Below are 17,784 nucleotides of genomic sequence, written 5' to 3' on the forward strand. Positions count from 1 at the left end.
TGTTGATTTGATGGCTCAATGGGTCTTAATGACTTAACGCTCACCTTTAGATCATGCTCATATAATTACTGAATATCTTGTAAATGGTTAAGTGTACATGCATCGGCTGACCATGAGGTGGCGTAGTTGTGCAATATATCCACGTAGTAAAGCAGATAAAAGCCTCTTTTATGCATATTGAGGTCATCATAACGTAATGCACCAATTCGTGCGGAATCTCACAGAATGCATTCAATAATAAATAAAGGCTTGAACCTTGATGGTGCAGCATATTTTGCATGTTACACAGTGGCTGCGTATTTCTTTAGGCCTAGTTGTTTTGCAAAGCAAATTACAGCCAACACATTTCCAAACCAGTGTTGACATTTACCTTGCGGTGAATTTCCCACACTTTAACATGTACTTCAACTTGCAGAGTCTATCTGACATATCCAAACAAAAGTGTTCCTCCCCAAAACAGTTCAAATCACGATTGGTATACCACATGTGCTCCTCTACGTACACTGTCAGCAAAAAAAGTGCCAAAATTTTATCTTTAGGGGTACAACAGCTTGTCACTGGGACAATATCCTCAAAGGGACACCTCTGTACTTTCATAATAGTACCATAAAAGTCAGGGGCGTTGCACAAGATCCCGGGCCCTATGCATAGGCAGTCCTGATGGGCCCCCATGACCCCCCAATGAAAATATCCAGGTAAATATCCAGCCCTCTCTTCCTTTGGGGCCCTGGTAATCAGTACTGGTTTTACCCCCAGTCCGACGCCACTGATAAAAGTACATATTACTGCCTTAAGTGTACATATCACTACTCTAAGTTATTAATATACACCCTTTAAAAGAAGGTACAAAGGTGTCCAATTAAAGACACGCAGTGACAAGCTGTTGTACACATAAAAGTACAATCTTTGCACTTTTTTTTCTTCTGACAGCTGTACCCAAAGCTCTTAATGTTGCAAGCGTCAATTAAAATAAAGAAGAGCTTTCATAAATCAGTCAAAGACGCTGTAACAAACACGATATACATCATATATCGACATATTTCAAAGGTAATTTCAGTGCAACCATTCTCCGCACCGGTTGACGGCCCTTTCTCTGGTTACAATGAATGTAATTACTCAGGAGCACAGGGCATGTGCTGCCGCTCGTGTTACCTTTGGTTGACTAGCCTGCAGCTGGGCGGTCCTTGAACTGCACGAGCTACAAAGTCACTAGAGAACGAAGTTTGAAATGAGTCCCTGCAAAACAAACCTGTGTACCTCATACCGAGCGCGCGATCAATAATGGACTCAGCCAGGCGGGATGAACACATGAGCGAGCACGCCGCCAACCTACTGGGGACAGGACAGCGGTCCAAACGGACACAAAGCGCCACGAAAACACAGTCAAGATACTTGAAAATCCTCTGTGCGGTAAGCGAGGTCTCATGGGACGCTATGGAGGGAATAAAAGCGCGTGTCTGAGACTAGGTTAAACAAGCAACCCATGATTGACTTGTTACTCATTTAACCTTTAATCTTATTGGTTTGTGTAAGGATTAAGACTTTATTTTGTTATTATTTATTTATTTATTTATTTATTTATTTATTTCAAGTAAGTTTACATACAGTATGTGCACAAGACCAGTGTGTAATAATTTAATATAGTGTATAGCCTTTATATACTGTACAAATGGGTTAAGCTAGATATTGAGGCTTAAGTGACACGTCATCTAAAATGTATGTGTATTTTTAGGAGAATTATATCGTATGTAAAGTTTCTCTGTCTGTTTTTCCCCATTTCTTTTTTTCTTTGTTTTTGTAAATTCTATTCTACCATTTCTGTTAGAAGTAGGCTGTTTTAGTTTAGATTTAGCTCACACTTGCATCATTAACCATCTGGATTCCCACGACCAATGAAAACCTGGAAACAGATGTGATATCCAAGCCAGGAAAAGTCATGGAAATGAATAGTCTTTTAAGGTCATTTTTCTCAGTTTGTACTGTAATCATGAACAAGTCATGAAAAAGTCATGGGAATTAATTTATCAAACCAGCTTTTTTTTTCTTCTTTTAATAAAACGTTATTGCACTGTTTATAAAGGTGTGAAAACAAACAAGTAACAACTGGCTGCACTAGAGCACACAGAGTACCTCAATGTGTCATGTAGTGTTACAGTGTTTGAACTGAGCTGGTTGAGAACAACAATTCAGTGTTTTGTTATTTCATAAACAAAGGTGCAAATTTGTGGTTGGTGTGTACAATATTTGATCTTGATACCTTAAATACCTTATATATATATATATATATATATATATATATATATATATATATATTATATATATATATAAAACTATGCTCATATATGCCTGCTTCACCCCTTTTAAAGTGAGTGTTCACCTAATAATAAAAATCCTGTGATCATTTACTCAGCAACAAGTTCATGCAAACCCATGTGAGTTTCTTTCTTCTGCTGAACACAAAAAAGCCAATGGTGACTAGAAGCTGTTTGGTTACCTCCAATTTTCACAATATCTACATTTGTGTTCAGCAACTTCAGGGTGAGAAAATGATGACAGACTTTTTGGGTGAACTATCCCTTTAAGCAAATAGCTGCGTTATGCATTGCTGTATTAATCATAAGTTAGAAGAATCATCTAGGAAGAAAACTGCTTTCAAGAATGAAAAGTGTGTGCAAGTTTAGTGAATCACACTCCACACCTTTCTTCAACTAGGAGTCAGGACACACTGAATCGATCAAAAGTGACAGTAAAGACTTAAAATGTTACAGAAGATTTTGATTTCAAATAAATGCTGCTCTTTTAAACTTTCCATTATTTAAAATCGAAATCTTATGTAACAATTTAAGTCTTTACTATATATATATATATATCTCAGTTTGGTTCACTTGGCGACACAATTATGGGGAAAACTGCTGATCTGACAGTTGTCCAGAAGACAATCATTGACACCATTCACAAGGAATGGACTGAGGCCGGGGTCAAGGCATCAAGAGCCACCACAAACAGACGTGTCAAGGAATTTGGCTACAGTTGTCGTATTCCTCTTGTTAAGCCACTCCTGAACCACAGACAATGTCAGAGGTCTTACCTGAGAAGAAGAACTGGACTGTTGCCCAGTGGTCCAATGTCCTCTTTTCAGATGAGAGCAAGTTTTGTATTTCATTTGGAAACCAAGGTCCTAGAGTCTGGAGGAAGGGTGGAGAAGCTCATAGCCCAAGTTGCTTGAAGTCCAGTGTTAAGTTTCCACAGTCTGTGATGATTTGGGATGCAATGTCATCTGCTGCTGTTGATCCATTGTGTTTTTTGAAAACCAAAGACACTGCACCCATTTACCAAGAAATTTTGGAGCACTTCATGCTTCCTTCTGCTGACCAGCTTTTTGAAGATGCTGATTTCCAGCAGGATTTGGCACCTGCCCACACTGCCAAAAGCACCAAAAGTTGGTTAAATGACCATGGTGTTGGTGTGCTTGACTGGCCAGCAAACTCACCAGACCTGAACACCAGAGAGAATCTATGGGGTATTGTCAAGAGGAAAATGAGAAACAAGAGACCAAAAAATGCAGATGAGCTGAAGGCCACTGTCAAAGAAACCTGGGCTTCCATACCACCTCAGTAGTGCCACGAACTGATCACCTCCATGCCACGCCGAATTGAGGCAGTAATTAAAGCAAAAGGAGCCCCTACCAAGTATTGAGTACATGTACAGTAAATGAACACTTTCCAGAAGGCCAACAGTTCACTAAAAATGTTTTATATATATATATATATATATATATATATATATATATATATATATATATATATATATATATATATATATATAAAATCATGGTTTGCAAAAATATTAAGCAACTGTTTTCAACATTAATAATAAGAAATGTTTCTTGAGCAGCAAGTCAGCATATCAGAATGATTTCTGAAGGATTATGTGACACTGACGACTGGGAAAATTAACTTTTGACCTCACTGTTAGTAGTGAAATACCTGTATAGGCTTACAAGGCTGATTTCTGCTGATATTTTTTTTTTTTTTCAAGCAGGATGTATTTAGGAACATTTCTGTCAAATAAATTATCACCTTTTTTTCATAAAATTGAAGCAAATTACAGAATATTAATGTAAATGATTCCTTTTATACTGAATCTTGTTAATACAATTTTAGCCCTCTTTTTTTTTCTTTTGTTTTTCTCTCTATAGGTCCTTCTGCTTGGCTTGCTGGCTTTAATTCTCACAATCATATTTATACTCAAACTCCGTTGCAGTGATAAAGGTATCTCAGTTTTCTACTTTTTTTCTGGTTGTGGTTTTAAAGCCCACCCTTTATAATATTTTTCATATAATGGTACATATATTACATATACAATATCTATTATCAACCTTTAATCCATTGTGTGATGATTGGTGTCACTGAGCTTGGGAATGAAGTCCTGTGTTGTTATATCCACATTACATTTGAGATATCATTCTGTCTACATGCTCTTTATTTTGTGTTTTCTAGTTACCGAGAGCTGTAGAAATCGCTGCTTGTCCAAAAGTCGTGACTCTAATGCAGTGTGCCACTGTGACACTGGGTGTGTAAATGAAGGCACCTGCTGTCTGGACTACAAGGAAGTGTGTGTGGAACCAAGTAAGTGACATTTCATGCATCTTGTGTGACCTTTTCTGTTCAGATTAAATGGTTGTCTCTGATTTTATGACTGCATACATCACTTTTGACGTCAATGTGTTACTAGATGCTGATAAAGCAGAAAACAAAAGAAAAAGTAATCATTAATTCACGCTCATGTCTTGTCTTTCGAAATCCACATGACTTTCTTTCTTCTTTGGACGCTTCAGTAACATGAAAGTGAATAGTGACCATGTGAAATTTCAGTCTATTCCTCACAAAGAACTGTCACATTCAGAAGACTTCAGAAGACATTTAATATAGTCAGTAAGTGACAAGGATGACTTTTGAGAAGATGTTTTGTCATTTTTGGAGCTTGGCAACCCCATCTACACTCAGCCATTCTGCTAAACTTCACATTTTTTGTTCCACAGAAGAATGAAACTCTCAACACAAGGATATGTAAATGATGAAAGATTATTCTGACTGTTATTTTAATATTTTAAGTAGTTGATTGACACTGTACTTGCAGATAATGTAATATTAATTAAATCAAAGGCCGCATAAGTATACTTATAAAGAGTACACTTTCATGACTATGTTTCTTAACACACTTAAGTACACTTTTAAACAGTACACTTTATAATAATGTTGAATTAAAAAGTTTACTTTAAAGTATATTTTAAATAACAATGTACTTAAGTCCTACTTAAAGCAATAGTTCACCTAAAAATTGAAACTCAAATTCCACTCACCCTTGACTTGTTCAAAACCTCTATTTTTTGGGTGAGCTACCCGTTATATGGGCCAAAAAGCACTCAAAGTTTATATGGGTGTATTTAATATATATTTAAACTGTAATACTTTGGGTGATTGGATCGTAAGACGTTTTGCTTACACCTGTATTTAGCGCTGACCTCTTGTAAATAGATCACCTGAGACAGTTAACACTAGATGCGAACTCTCCCTTGGGTCATGGTAACATCACACTCTCACTTTCACTTTGAGGAAGTATTAAGTTATGTCTTTGTTTTGTTTTTTGGTAGCCTGGCAAACCAGCTGTGTTTGTGCATGTGTCTGAGATAGAAAAACAAAAGGGAAATGAAGTTATATTCATAGTATGTGTACAGACACTAATCCATTTATTCAGGACTGTAACAGCCCAAAAAAGCCTGCAAACATTGGAAACAAGAATGTATGTTTATACCATCAACACCCACCTGTTGAAATTCCTTCAGTAAAGCGTTAGAGCTGTGCGTGTCTCTGAGTTTGGGTTTAAAGTCCGTCCCTGTAGTTGTTTTCCCTGATGTTTCCATCACAGTAACCGAACATCCCTCCCTGTGCCGCTTGCTCTGTGTGGGATGGGTGGATTTCACTTTCATTTGGTGAATTACTAGAGCTGTAGTCAAGTCCAGCTTTGTCGAGTCCAAGTCAAGTCCAAGTCCAGGACTAGTCGAGACCGAGTCAAGACCGAGTCCAAAGAGGTTCGAATCCAAGTCAATTCCAAGTCCAAAGGTTTCGAGTCCAAGTCAAGACCGAGTCCAAATGAGAGAAAAAAGGATCCTCTTCAAGACCACATACTTAACTACTGATAATGTATGTGATGGCGAGAGACAACATATTTCCTATTCTAAGAAAAATAATTTTACATTATTATTTGTAATGATCAAAAAGCATGTGCAAAGTAACAGCTCTGTAGGATAGGGGGTCTCCAAACTAGATCCTGGAGGGCCAATGCCCTGAAAAGTTTAGCTCCAACTGGCCTTAACACTCCTATCTGGAAGTTTCTAGTGTGTCTAGTAAGAGCTTAATTAGCTGGTTCAATGTGTTTAATTAGAGCTAAACTCTAAAGGACACCGGCCCTCTAGAACCGAGTTTGGAGCAGTAGGTCAAATTTTATTATTTTTATGTACTTTTTTACATTTTATTTACTTTATAATGCTGCTGTTGCTGTGATTATGTCTGTGGTCAAAAATTAAAATGACTGATGCCTTGGCGCAGCACAAAAAGCTCAGGATATGACTGATGCCTTGGCGCAGCACAAAAAGCTCAGGATATGACAAATGAGACTGGACTCGAGTACTACAGCCCTACTTAAAAGACATAAAATGTGTTTAGTAAAGGAAAATGTACTAGGGCTTGCATCGGCGCTGTTCGGAAACCAATCGACTACTCCAGCATGCATTAACCATAATGCATACAAAAGTTTGTTTGCAAGTACGACGTGAATATTAGGATTACAATATTGCGTGGAGCTGTTACTTTCTATGACCATATCTATGTTGCGATGTAAAAATAAAATATGTAATGTAATAATTAGGGTTGTGCCTGAAGCCGAATACCTTATTCGGAATGGCACGGATAACGCCTTCAAAAATGAATAACGGACAAGGAATAATTTGGCCTGAATAGTCAGCGGAAGTTGGCACAGTCTGGTGTTTGCTAGATAACAGTTGAGCCAGGGGATCAGAGCAATATTATACACAGACCTCTAAAGTCACGAGTGGCGAAGTGAATGAATGTAAACTTTATGAGTGAAAAGAACTGCCGGTAACAGTTGTAGCTGTTTATATCATACATGCAAAAACCCACAGACCTACATTCAGAATGTTTTGTTGCTTTATCTAACATCTTTGTTCTAAAATACTTGTACATAATCTTTATCTTGCCGGCAAATGCTAGACCTCAGTGTTTGTGGTTGAGAATTCGGTTATCAATTACTTATTCTCATGTATTCCAATCTTAACTTTCTTATGTCTGTGGGATATATTTTGACATCTCCCACACATCAGTCATGCAGTTTTTGCTGACTTGCATTCCTCAGATCAGTCATGCTGACTTGGATTGTATGGGCAAAAACAGCTGAAACAGTTTCAAATAGTTCTGTGGAGTTTTTGTGGAGAAAGAAATTAGGGAATTTTTAAGATATGTGATATATATAACGTGTTTTTACAAATATGTGGTATCATTATTTGAAAGCTTTTATTTTTTTATGATTGAACTATGATAGTAATAATAATACTATATCTTTCATAATAGTAAAAACTAAATAATAATAATATAACATAATGTAAATAATAATTACAACTAAAATGCAGAATCTACATCAGTGTTATTATAGTTAACTAAAAACTTAATTGAAATAAACTTTAACTGAAATAAAATAGAAAAAGCTGGATGCCAATAGAACTACAATTAAAACTGAAATAAATATTAACAAAAACTATATACATACATTAAAAAAAATAATAATAATAATAAAAAATGACAAAACACAACACAACAAAATCACTACTAAACTCTAACTTAAATTAAAAATGAAAACATAAAATAAAAAAAAAAAAAAAAAAATTTAAAGTTATAATAGTATCTTAATTATGCTAAAATGACACTGATCCACGTATGGATGAACATTTTCACAATAAACTGAAGAATTATCAGGGACATGCAGAATGTTCCTCAGGAGAAGAACCTATTGTGTCAGATCATGATTGGTTGGTGTGTTATACGACAAACTGGCATTGATGAATTGTGTAATAATCAAGAAAAAATATATAATATATAGATTTTTCATTAAATCAACACATCTTTCATATTAATTTTATAGACAACTTTCAGACGTCAGTTTCACATACATTTAAAATCATAAACATGTTAAAGACATTTTATAAACGTTGATGTACATGTGGTATCAGGGAATATTATCATTGCTATTTGTCTGAAATGGACACTTTTCATTAATTTTGAAAAAGTGAATGGGCTTGAGATTTTTTTTCACTTGTAATTTAATTTACCAATACAAATTGGTTTTAAATCAAAGGTCTGCATGTAAATATGATGTATGTGCTCTATTGGTTTGGAAAGCACTCTTCTGTGCAACTCCGAAGTGCTTTTATAATACCAAACTTTCAGCAGTTTATATCAACAACCATGATACTGTCATTTCTTCCCACATTGTCTCTGCCCTGCTGTTCATCTCCGACACTCACTGTGTTCCAGGTCAGCGCTGGATGTGTTCGAAATTCCGCTGCGGTGAGGAGCGTTTGCTCAACAGCCTCTGCTCCTGCTCTGAAGACTGTGTGAAAGTGGGTGACTGCTGCTCAAACTACAAGAGCATATGTGAAGGTACAAGACATGCTTTGCTATGCATTCTATTCTCATAGCTACTGTACATGTTAGTTGTCAGTTATGTTGTATAAAAGAAAATAGATATTTTGAGTTGTCAATAAAGAAATTTTGGTTGATCAAATCCCATAATGGTTGTATGAAATCCTTAAGCTGGTTAGGTTTATGATTTTGCTTTGAACAGACATGTATCTGAAAGGCTCATAAGCATCTGTGAAGTTGTGAAGGATCTGGAGTTATTTGGGCCTGGATATCATCTTCCCTCAGCTGGACAGAAAACAGTGAAACTTCCCTACATGGTGTTTTCACAGCCAGTTGTTTTCCTTTTAAATATTTTCATAAATGTTCAGCTGATTATTTCAGGTCACTTTTGGGTGTGGTTGGACAGAATAGTGTACAATAGCGATATTGTTTTATACCAGTCATAACATTTACTCCAATAAATAGGTTTATTTTTTGAAAGTCAGTTTCTGTATAGGATTTTAAAATCTTTGCACTAGAAGCATTTCAGTTTTATTACATTGTAAAAAAGATACAGCTTATGTAATACATTTATGTTGTCACACTATACTGTATATGGCAAGTTGTCAAACTGGGAACCTGCCATTAAATAACCATATTTCAAAGACAACAGAAGTCATTATGAAATAACATTTATTTATTTAATAGTTCACCCAAAAATGAAAATTCTGTCATTTACTAACCCACATGTTGTCCCAAACCTGTATGAATGTATTTTTTCTGTTGAACACAAAATATATTTTGAAGAATGTGGGTAACCAAGCAGTTGCTGGTCCCCATTGACTCCCATAGTACTTTTTTTCTCATTCTATAGAAGTCAAAATATCTTATTTTGTGTTCAACAGAGAAATTCATACAGGTTTGGAACAACTTGAGGGTGAGTAAATGATGACTGAATTTTTTATTTTATTTTTTCGCTATTCCTTTAAGTTCTACTTAAGTGGGTCAAAAAAAAAAAAACTATAAAGTTCAGCTAACTGCATTTAAAATTAATTAATTGCAGTTAACATGTTTTAAAGTGTTTGAAAACATTACATAAACCAACATAAAATAGGAAACAAGCATTTGTAAAACTGACTGTTGTTTCAAAACATCTGGTTAATGAAATACAGCCCTTGTGATATAACAAAATAAATATTTGGCTATAGTTGAAAGCACTGCATCTGCTCTTTGAATTCTCTGAAAACATAAATTGTTCACATGTGACGTGTGTTAAACTCAATTGAGATTTAAGATTTCACATGTTGGTTGTGTTAACTCATGATTCCACTACCTTACTTCAGTAATGCTTATGTACACATCCATGTTTGTTCCTGCCCGTGCATTAGCCAGTGACAGCTAATAACTATCACTTGACAAAAGCTGCCTGTGTCAGTTGTATAAGACCAGTTCCAGTAGTTTTCAGGTGAATGCATTGATTATGTTTGAATGCATTTGCACCCTCTCCTGCCTTTGAAAAGTGAACTGTTCCTCATCGCCCTTTCATTTCTCTTTCTCACTGTTTAATTGATGGAAACTTTAGAAAATTGGACAGTGAAAGAAAAATACACCTGGGTTGCATTTTGAGTTACTATTAATACTTCTTTTCTCTTTCTTCTCTTCTTCACAGGTGAAAAACCTTGGATTGAAGAAGATTGTGAGGACATCAGGACTCCTCAATGTCCTGCTGGGTAACAGACTTATGTTTATAAATGATATGGCTCTGTATCAAGATCTCAATCAGGTTAATATCCTTAACTCAGCACTTAGAAATTAGCATCTCCTTCTGTAGTTAATGAGGCTTTATTGGTTTTCTAGGCATATTGTGTTGGCCACCACATTACTTTGACAATATTGTGTAACCAACAATATATGTATTTTTTTTCTTTGAGAAAGTTATAGTTGGCTGCGACTGAAAGATAAGACAGCTGCCTTACGGCAAAAGTTAGCCAAAGACTTCACAGGCAGTGGTTTTGTATGAGAGAAAATGGTTTCAGACAGACTTCTGTTATGTCTAATGGTCTTAAAAGTTTAAGTTTAAATTTCCAAAGAGGATCAGACTCTTTGCACAAATTAGTTCACCTGGTCAGTGTCACCAATGCACTTATTTAATGGTCTAGAAAAAGTATTAATTTTATATCATAACACTTCTTTGTTGTAAATTGTCTGCATGCTAAAATTTTCGGTCTTTCCGAGTTTAAATGAGCTTTTAAATCACATGTGGACTCAGACCTTTAAATGGCACTGTATATGAATGCATCTATTTAGCTGCACAGAGAGATGTTTAGGCATGTGTGTGTATGTTTATGTCGGACTCTGGGTAAATGCACTGTGTGGTCAGTGTTGTTTTTCCATTAGCTATAAAAAACATACTCTGAAATGCATTCAGCTTTGGCCATAATGGCATTCGCTGGCGTACACACAAATAGACAACTTAATGAGCCATGTGATTTAACTTTAAAACCATTTTTCCTGTCATTGCATAAAAAATTTAAAGAAAAGAAAAAAGAGCTGTATTGGGAACCATAAACCTAATACTGAAAATAATTTAGAAAATATAAAGGTAATATTTAAGAACATTTTTCATTTAATGTATTTTTATTTTATAGCTTATATAAATTATGTTTTGAAATGCTTTATGGGAGTTTTGTATAAGCAGGCAGGACTGTTACCATAACATTGTAGTGTTGTCATTACAGAGACATCTACAGAAAGCTAAAGAGTCTATTAAATCACTCGTGCAAAAAGAGATAAAAGCTTTATGAGATTAAATAGAAAATACATTTCATAATATTACAAGTTAGAGCATGCATGATGCAAGCTTGTTTCTTATTGAGAGTTTTTGCAGTAATTCAAGACCGTGAAATAAAGCATGTTCTTCCCCGTTGGTCTGGTTGGTGTATTTGGGTGATTTTTTATCAATATTTTGGGTGTGACAGGTTGTTTTGGGCTTTGCCTGTAGACATACAGTACATCAACATCTGCTATTTTTACCCATGTGTACTTCAGCTGAAAAGGGAAGCTACTTTTTCCATGGAATGACAAGCATTTCTAAAAACTGTCGTCTTTTTCTGTAGGTTTTCTAAACCGCCGCTGCTTCTGGTGTCTCTGGATGGATTCAGGGCAGGATACATGAACGCCTACAGCAGCCTGCTTCCTGTCATCAGCAAACTCAGTACGTCACATTCACTCAGAGTCTGACCCTGGCCATAGAATTAGATCTGTCATATCTGTTAGGTGTAGGTACAGAACTTTTTTTTTTTTCCGGCTGTTTTCGGAGAGAAGAGGTACATCTGTCTTTTATAAATCTGATAAAACTAAAGACTCTTTGGAGATATGAAGGATGCAGTAGTACTCTATAGGTACTCAAGATTAATTTGAGATTGGCAGAAACTGTGTGTTATGTCGCCTATAAAATGTCTTAACGTTTAGCATTCTCTTAAATAATGAATCAAATATCAGCTAAAAAAAAAAAAAAAAGAATTGATTTTCCAAGTTTAATGGTTGGTTTGTCTTATTTTAAATTGTTTTAAGTCATCTTAAAGCACTTTTGGAAGGTTTCTAAAGCTCACTAATGGGCCCTGGCGCCATGGTTGTGAACCACTGGTTTAAACTAGTGTAAAAACAGGTTTGGTTTTTTGGTTGTGTAACACTGGTTTTATTTAGTGAAATGTGGGACCTCTACACCGTATATGCGACCTGCTTATCCCACCAAGACCTTCCCAAATCATTACACCATAGTGACAGTAAGTGACAGGCAGAAATTAAGCCACAAATGCTCTTCAGTAGTTCTGCCACCCCTTTTTTTGCAGTTCCTATGACTTAGTCAATTACTCTTAGTTCCAGTGGTTGCTTTTTAGACAATACAAGTTATTTTGCTTTGCTCCTGTTTTCTAATGAGTGAAATAATGTTTTCATAAAATGTCTTTCGTTTTTTTTTTTTGTTTTCATTTGTAGGGTGTTTTTGTGGACAATAAGATGTATGATGTCACTCGCAATGCCTCTTTCAGTTTGAAAGCTGTTGAGAAATTCAACCCTGCATGGTACCAGGGTGAACCAGTGAGTATATGCACACACATGAAGCTTGGTTATCTTTTTAATAAAGATTAGGGATTTTTCTTGTGAAATCTTTAAATTCAATTTACATCCCCTCAGTTATTTATTAATTTATTTTATTTTTTGAAAGGTCTGGATAAGTAATTAAACTGATTTGCTAGCATTTAGTTTTTAAATGTTAAGATAATTAAACAAAATGAATTATCATATTCTAATGGAAATGTAGTTTATTACCATTAATAGCTGCCTACTGTACATGACATTAAAAAAGTCACAACAATATACAAACGCTACTTGTCAGGATCCCAACACTCTTGTTTGGTTTTTATTCTACTGTTAGTGTTGGGATCCCATCACTTGTGTAACACTTTCTGTTTTTGGTTCTGTGTTGTGTCTTGTGGGTTTTGTTTCTGGAGCATAATGTCAGGATCCTGGCATTAGTGTTTGTAATCCTGATGTGGGATCCAGGCACATACTGTATGCTCCAGAAACAAAACCCACATGACCTCAGTTTGTGTCTGTTGGCCATGTGCTCCTCTGCTCTCTCGTTTTCATTTGTCAGATGTGATTTTTTTTCCTATATATTCTCTGTCCTGTGCTTGTTGGTTTTGTGTGTGTTTTCCTGTGCTCCACTCTGTGCCGTTTTGGTCTTGTTTGTAGGTGAGCACTATTTTCTGATTGTTTCCACCAGATTGTTTGTTTTGCTTTGTTCTAACTTAAAACAAATAGTACAACCAAATTGCATAAAAACTAACTAGTTACCCAGAACCTAGTGTGAATATTACAGTAGAAAGAAAAGACACCTTAAAAAAATTTGTTATAGCCAAGTTTATTTGTTTTCTTAAATAATATTTGTTTCAAACCCTAAAATTCCTTAGGTAAATCAATCAAAAATATTTATTTTCCCCAAAGCAAAGCATTTTTAAAAAGATATACAGTGCGTGCATAATTATAATGCAAATTGATATTCTGGTCATATTTTTTTCAAGCACATTTTATATATATTTTTTATGATCAATCTAAATAACTACTATTCATTTTGTCTTTAATCATTTATAAATGATATATAATTGTCTATGAAGGATGGAAGTGAAAATCGCCTTATATTCAGGTGTGAATTATTATTAAAGGGGTCATATGACATTGCTAAAAGGAACATTATTTTGTGTATTTGGTGTAATGCAATGTGTTTATGTGGTTTAAGGTAAAAAAAAACACATTATTTTCCACATAATGTTCATGATTGTTTCTCCTCTTTGCCCCGCCTTCTGAAACGAGTTGATTTTTACAAAGCTCATTGATCTGAAAAGTGAGGTGTGCTGTGATTGGCTGAATTCCTCAAGTGTGTGATGGAAATGTTACGCCCCTTAACATACTGCAATGCCGTGTGTCCCGGAGCATCGATGGGGAAATAATTACGGATTATTATAGTCCTCGCGACCCCAGCTCTGCATATTTTGCATGTCTCTCTTTGTTAACACACGTAATTCAGATAACCAGCTCATTAGAATTGAGCGCCGTGCATGAACTGTGTTCCCATTGACATGCTCCCTACACAGTGTTCATCCCTGAGCAGGGGAAATCTGTTGAAGTTTACCTCACTTCGGAACATTCATTCAAGGATTTGTGCTGCACAGCGTCTTCACACATGGACAAATGTGACATCATATACCTCTGTACATAAATACAATTTAAATTCACGTCTCGCACACTTCAGTGCACTTTGAATGGAACATATACGTTCGCTTAGAACTGGAATCATGGCAGAATATCCTGTGATGTCCACTTCGCAGGGCACTTCTTGATGAGCCCTGATGTTCTATTGGATCACACTCTTCTGGACAAGGGTCAAAATCCTGTGGAACCTGATGGACTTGCATGGGCTTGCAACCTACTCACATTTGCAATCAAATAGGCAGCAAATGGTCAAAACATTACAGAGCACAATGTGTTTCTTTGGTGAAATAGTGAAGAGCCAAAATCTGACAGCTAGCAAAGAGGTTTGTTTTCCTGATCAAATTTCCCCAATCCCGGTTGGTGCTGGCCAGGAATTCTAAAGTTCCTCAAACTCCTCACTGGGAACACTGGACGTTCTTGTTTGTTTTCATTCTCAACTTTCAGCCATGCACTTTTTTTTACCTTGTCCATGGTGCAGAAATGATGCACCGTAAAACCTTCTCGCAGTAGATCTAGGGATTTGCTTTTTGAAAAGAGGGAGCTTTTGGCAATTGAGACTACAAATAATATGCAAGGCCTTCACATTCAGTGGTAGACTGTATTACTTTGAAGACTGGGTTAGTATCCATCCTATACTGTATATTGGCTTTTACAGTAATTACAGAGACAAGCTTTGTGGTTTCTGACTGTTGGCATGCATGCTTGACTTTTTAGAGCCTCATAACCATATGTTTTTGCTATAGTAGCGACCATATTAGTTTTTAATTTTGTCCTTCCAAATGAACTGTGATTGTGATTGAAACAGGATTGCCTGTTCCTCAGCCTAGGGTTATTATCGTTAACTAAAACTAAAAGATAAATAATTTTCTTTACTTGAGATATAATAAACAGTAACTGAAATAAAATATAGAAAAACTATATAGACATGAAAAAAACTAATAAAAACAACACAATTACTGGAAATTTGATTAAAACTAAAATAAAAACAGAAATATAAAAAAATAAAATCTAAGTAACTCATAATGCAACATAATTACATTTGTTACGTTTGTGTTTTTTTTTTTTATCGCTGTCAGTTTACTGAGGCTCTCTCTCTCTTATCTCGCTTTGCTTGCTAAAGGTATTTTTTTTTTTAAGTGTGTTTTATGTTTTGTGTGCTCTATATTTTATCAGCACTCTCATTCAGTTCCTTGTCTTTAGGTTTGGCTCACAGCCATGAGAAACAAACTAAAAACAGCTACTTTCTTCTGGCCTGGATCCGATGTGAAAGTCAATGGACAATACCCAGATTTCTGGGTGAAGTATGACGGGTGAATATTTACAATAACCGTGTTTATTTTTTTGTTTTTACTTTGTTATTAACTGGATTTTAGGGTTGATTTGTGAGTTGTGAGGACTGGCTATAATTCACATCTAAAACTAGCAATTACGAGCAACACTTCATATTCCATTAAATTCAAAAGTAATAGTTTGAAGCAGGTTACACAGATAATGTCTCTGAATATGGGCTTCTGCTGAACTCAGTAGAAGATATCCGAGGTTTTAGTAACAGCCACCAAAAGCTGAGTTTAAATGAGCCAACAAATTAGTTTAAAAGGACGAAATAATTTAAATAGTAGGATTGAAGATATGAACTTGTACAGAATTAATATATTAATTGCAATTTTCTGTTCTGTTCTGAATCACTCAAAGAGCAAAGATATACTATCTTTTTCTTTCTTTAGGAACATTCCCTTTGAAAAGAGGGTGGCAAAAATCTTTGAATGGTTGCATTTACCTGAAGGAGAAAGGTATTGCATTTTTAATTTATAGTTATTTTTTAAAATAACTGATTTGGTTTGGTACTGCCTAAACTGTAAAAAATTGCAATTGTTACTGTAAATAAATATTTCTACCTTATTTGATTCATAAAAAAATGTGTAAATTGATGTATTTAGGTTGATTCACTGATGTTAAATAATATTATTGACTTGAATTAAATGTTAATTTAGATGCTATTTTTAGCTTAATATTTTTTTCCAGTTTATAATGTATATACTCTGTTTTAGGCCAGACTTTTACACCTTATACTTTGAAGAGCCCGATACCGCGGGTCATCGATATGGACCAATGAGTAGCCAGGTAAACTGAAGACAAACCACAAGTGTAAATGAATTGACAAACTTCAATTTCTGTTTAGTTTGGGGGGCAAATGTCTGATTTAGGATATGAAGCATTAACTGAACATTCTGTTATTTTTTTGTTGATGAAGTGAATGGAATACTAGAAAAATTCGCAATGATGGTCATATCAGTGCACAGTTGCAAAGAAGAAACATAAAAGCCAGCTTAAATACTGTTCATAATCAATATGAATTCCCCTGATTTGGATTCTGCTGGTGAAATGCATTCCAAATTATGATGAATTTTTTGTGTTGCAGGTCATTGAGGCCTTACTGAATGTTGACAGGGTTATTGGGTTGCTGATGGAGGGTCTCAAACAAAGACAGTTGCACAAATGTGTTAACCTGGTTCTGGTCTCTGACCACGGTGAGTACTGTGTGTCTTTCCCACACACATTATTTTAAACATGAGACCAAATCTGAATATAAAGACATATTGGCAAGATCATAAGCACTTTTTATCATTTGCATTGTTTCAGAGCAGCTTTACATAAAATAATGAATGTGAGGTTTATAATATCTTAATGCCTTATAGTCGCATTTTGAAGCTATCGCCCTTTGTCAGTATACTGTAAGTACTGTATGTGGATAAACTTACACAGTATATCCAATTTTATATTTTTAGATGAACGATAATATAGTTACATTTTGAAATGAAATATAAAAGATCACATATCAGATTTTGTATGTGAGTGTAGTGAATGTATGCAGATAAAGTCGATATAATCTACTGTACAGTATATCCAATTTTATATAAAATATAAATAGAGTTAAAATGTGGGATTTTGTCTCTTTTTGTAATATGTGTTTGTATGTTTTTTTTTTGGCCAGTTCTTAGGGTTATTATATTTAATTAAAACTAAAATCAAACTTTTGTTACTTGAAATTAAATAAAATATTAACTTAAAAACCAAACTTATCTTATTTTAGCTAGTTGCCAAGACAACATTTTGACAGACATATTAAAAAAATAAAGAATATTGACACACAATTTAAAAGTATAATAAAGAATAATTATGATTATTATTAATAAATAATTTTAGTATTTAAATGATAATAAAATATATATGGTTAAGACTTATTTGGGTTGTTAATTTAGTTCTTCAGAAGTGACATCTGCTTGACGCGTGTCTTCATTTGTGATTAGGGCAAATTAAA

The 17,784-nt window shown here is 35.0% G+C and overlaps 1 protein-coding gene across 1 annotated transcript in view; it reads left to right on the forward strand.

Moving 5' to 3' along the window:
* The first annotated feature begins 1,108 nt into the window (after positions 1-1,108).
* Positions 1,109-17,784, forward strand: part of LOC109081322 (ectonucleotide pyrophosphatase/phosphodiesterase family member 1-like) — a 56,089-nt gene continuing 39,413 nt past the window's right edge. Inside the window, exons 1-12 of the mRNA XM_042777469.1 lie at positions 1,109-1,410; positions 4,199-4,271; positions 4,500-4,628; positions 8,607-8,732; positions 10,363-10,423; positions 11,810-11,907; positions 12,399-12,478; positions 12,690-12,791; positions 15,666-15,775; positions 16,190-16,255; positions 16,514-16,586; positions 16,885-16,993. Of these exons, the coding sequence (XP_042633403.1) occupies positions 1,282-1,410; positions 4,199-4,271; positions 4,500-4,628; positions 8,607-8,732; positions 10,363-10,423; positions 11,810-11,907; positions 12,399-12,478; positions 12,690-12,791; positions 15,666-15,775; positions 16,190-16,255; positions 16,514-16,586; positions 16,885-16,993 (1,156 nt within the window). The 5' untranslated portion in view covers positions 1,109-1,281. The remainder of the gene's footprint in view (positions 1,411-4,198; positions 4,272-4,499; positions 4,629-8,606; positions 8,733-10,362; positions 10,424-11,809; positions 11,908-12,398; positions 12,479-12,689; positions 12,792-15,665; positions 15,776-16,189; positions 16,256-16,513; positions 16,587-16,884; positions 16,994-17,784) is intronic.

Source organism: Cyprinus carpio, chromosome A20 (assembly GCF_018340385.1).
Source record: "Cyprinus carpio isolate SPL01 chromosome A20, ASM1834038v1, whole genome shotgun sequence".
In the NCBI taxonomy this organism is placed as follows: domain Eukaryota; kingdom Metazoa; phylum Chordata; class Actinopteri; order Cypriniformes; family Cyprinidae; genus Cyprinus; species Cyprinus carpio.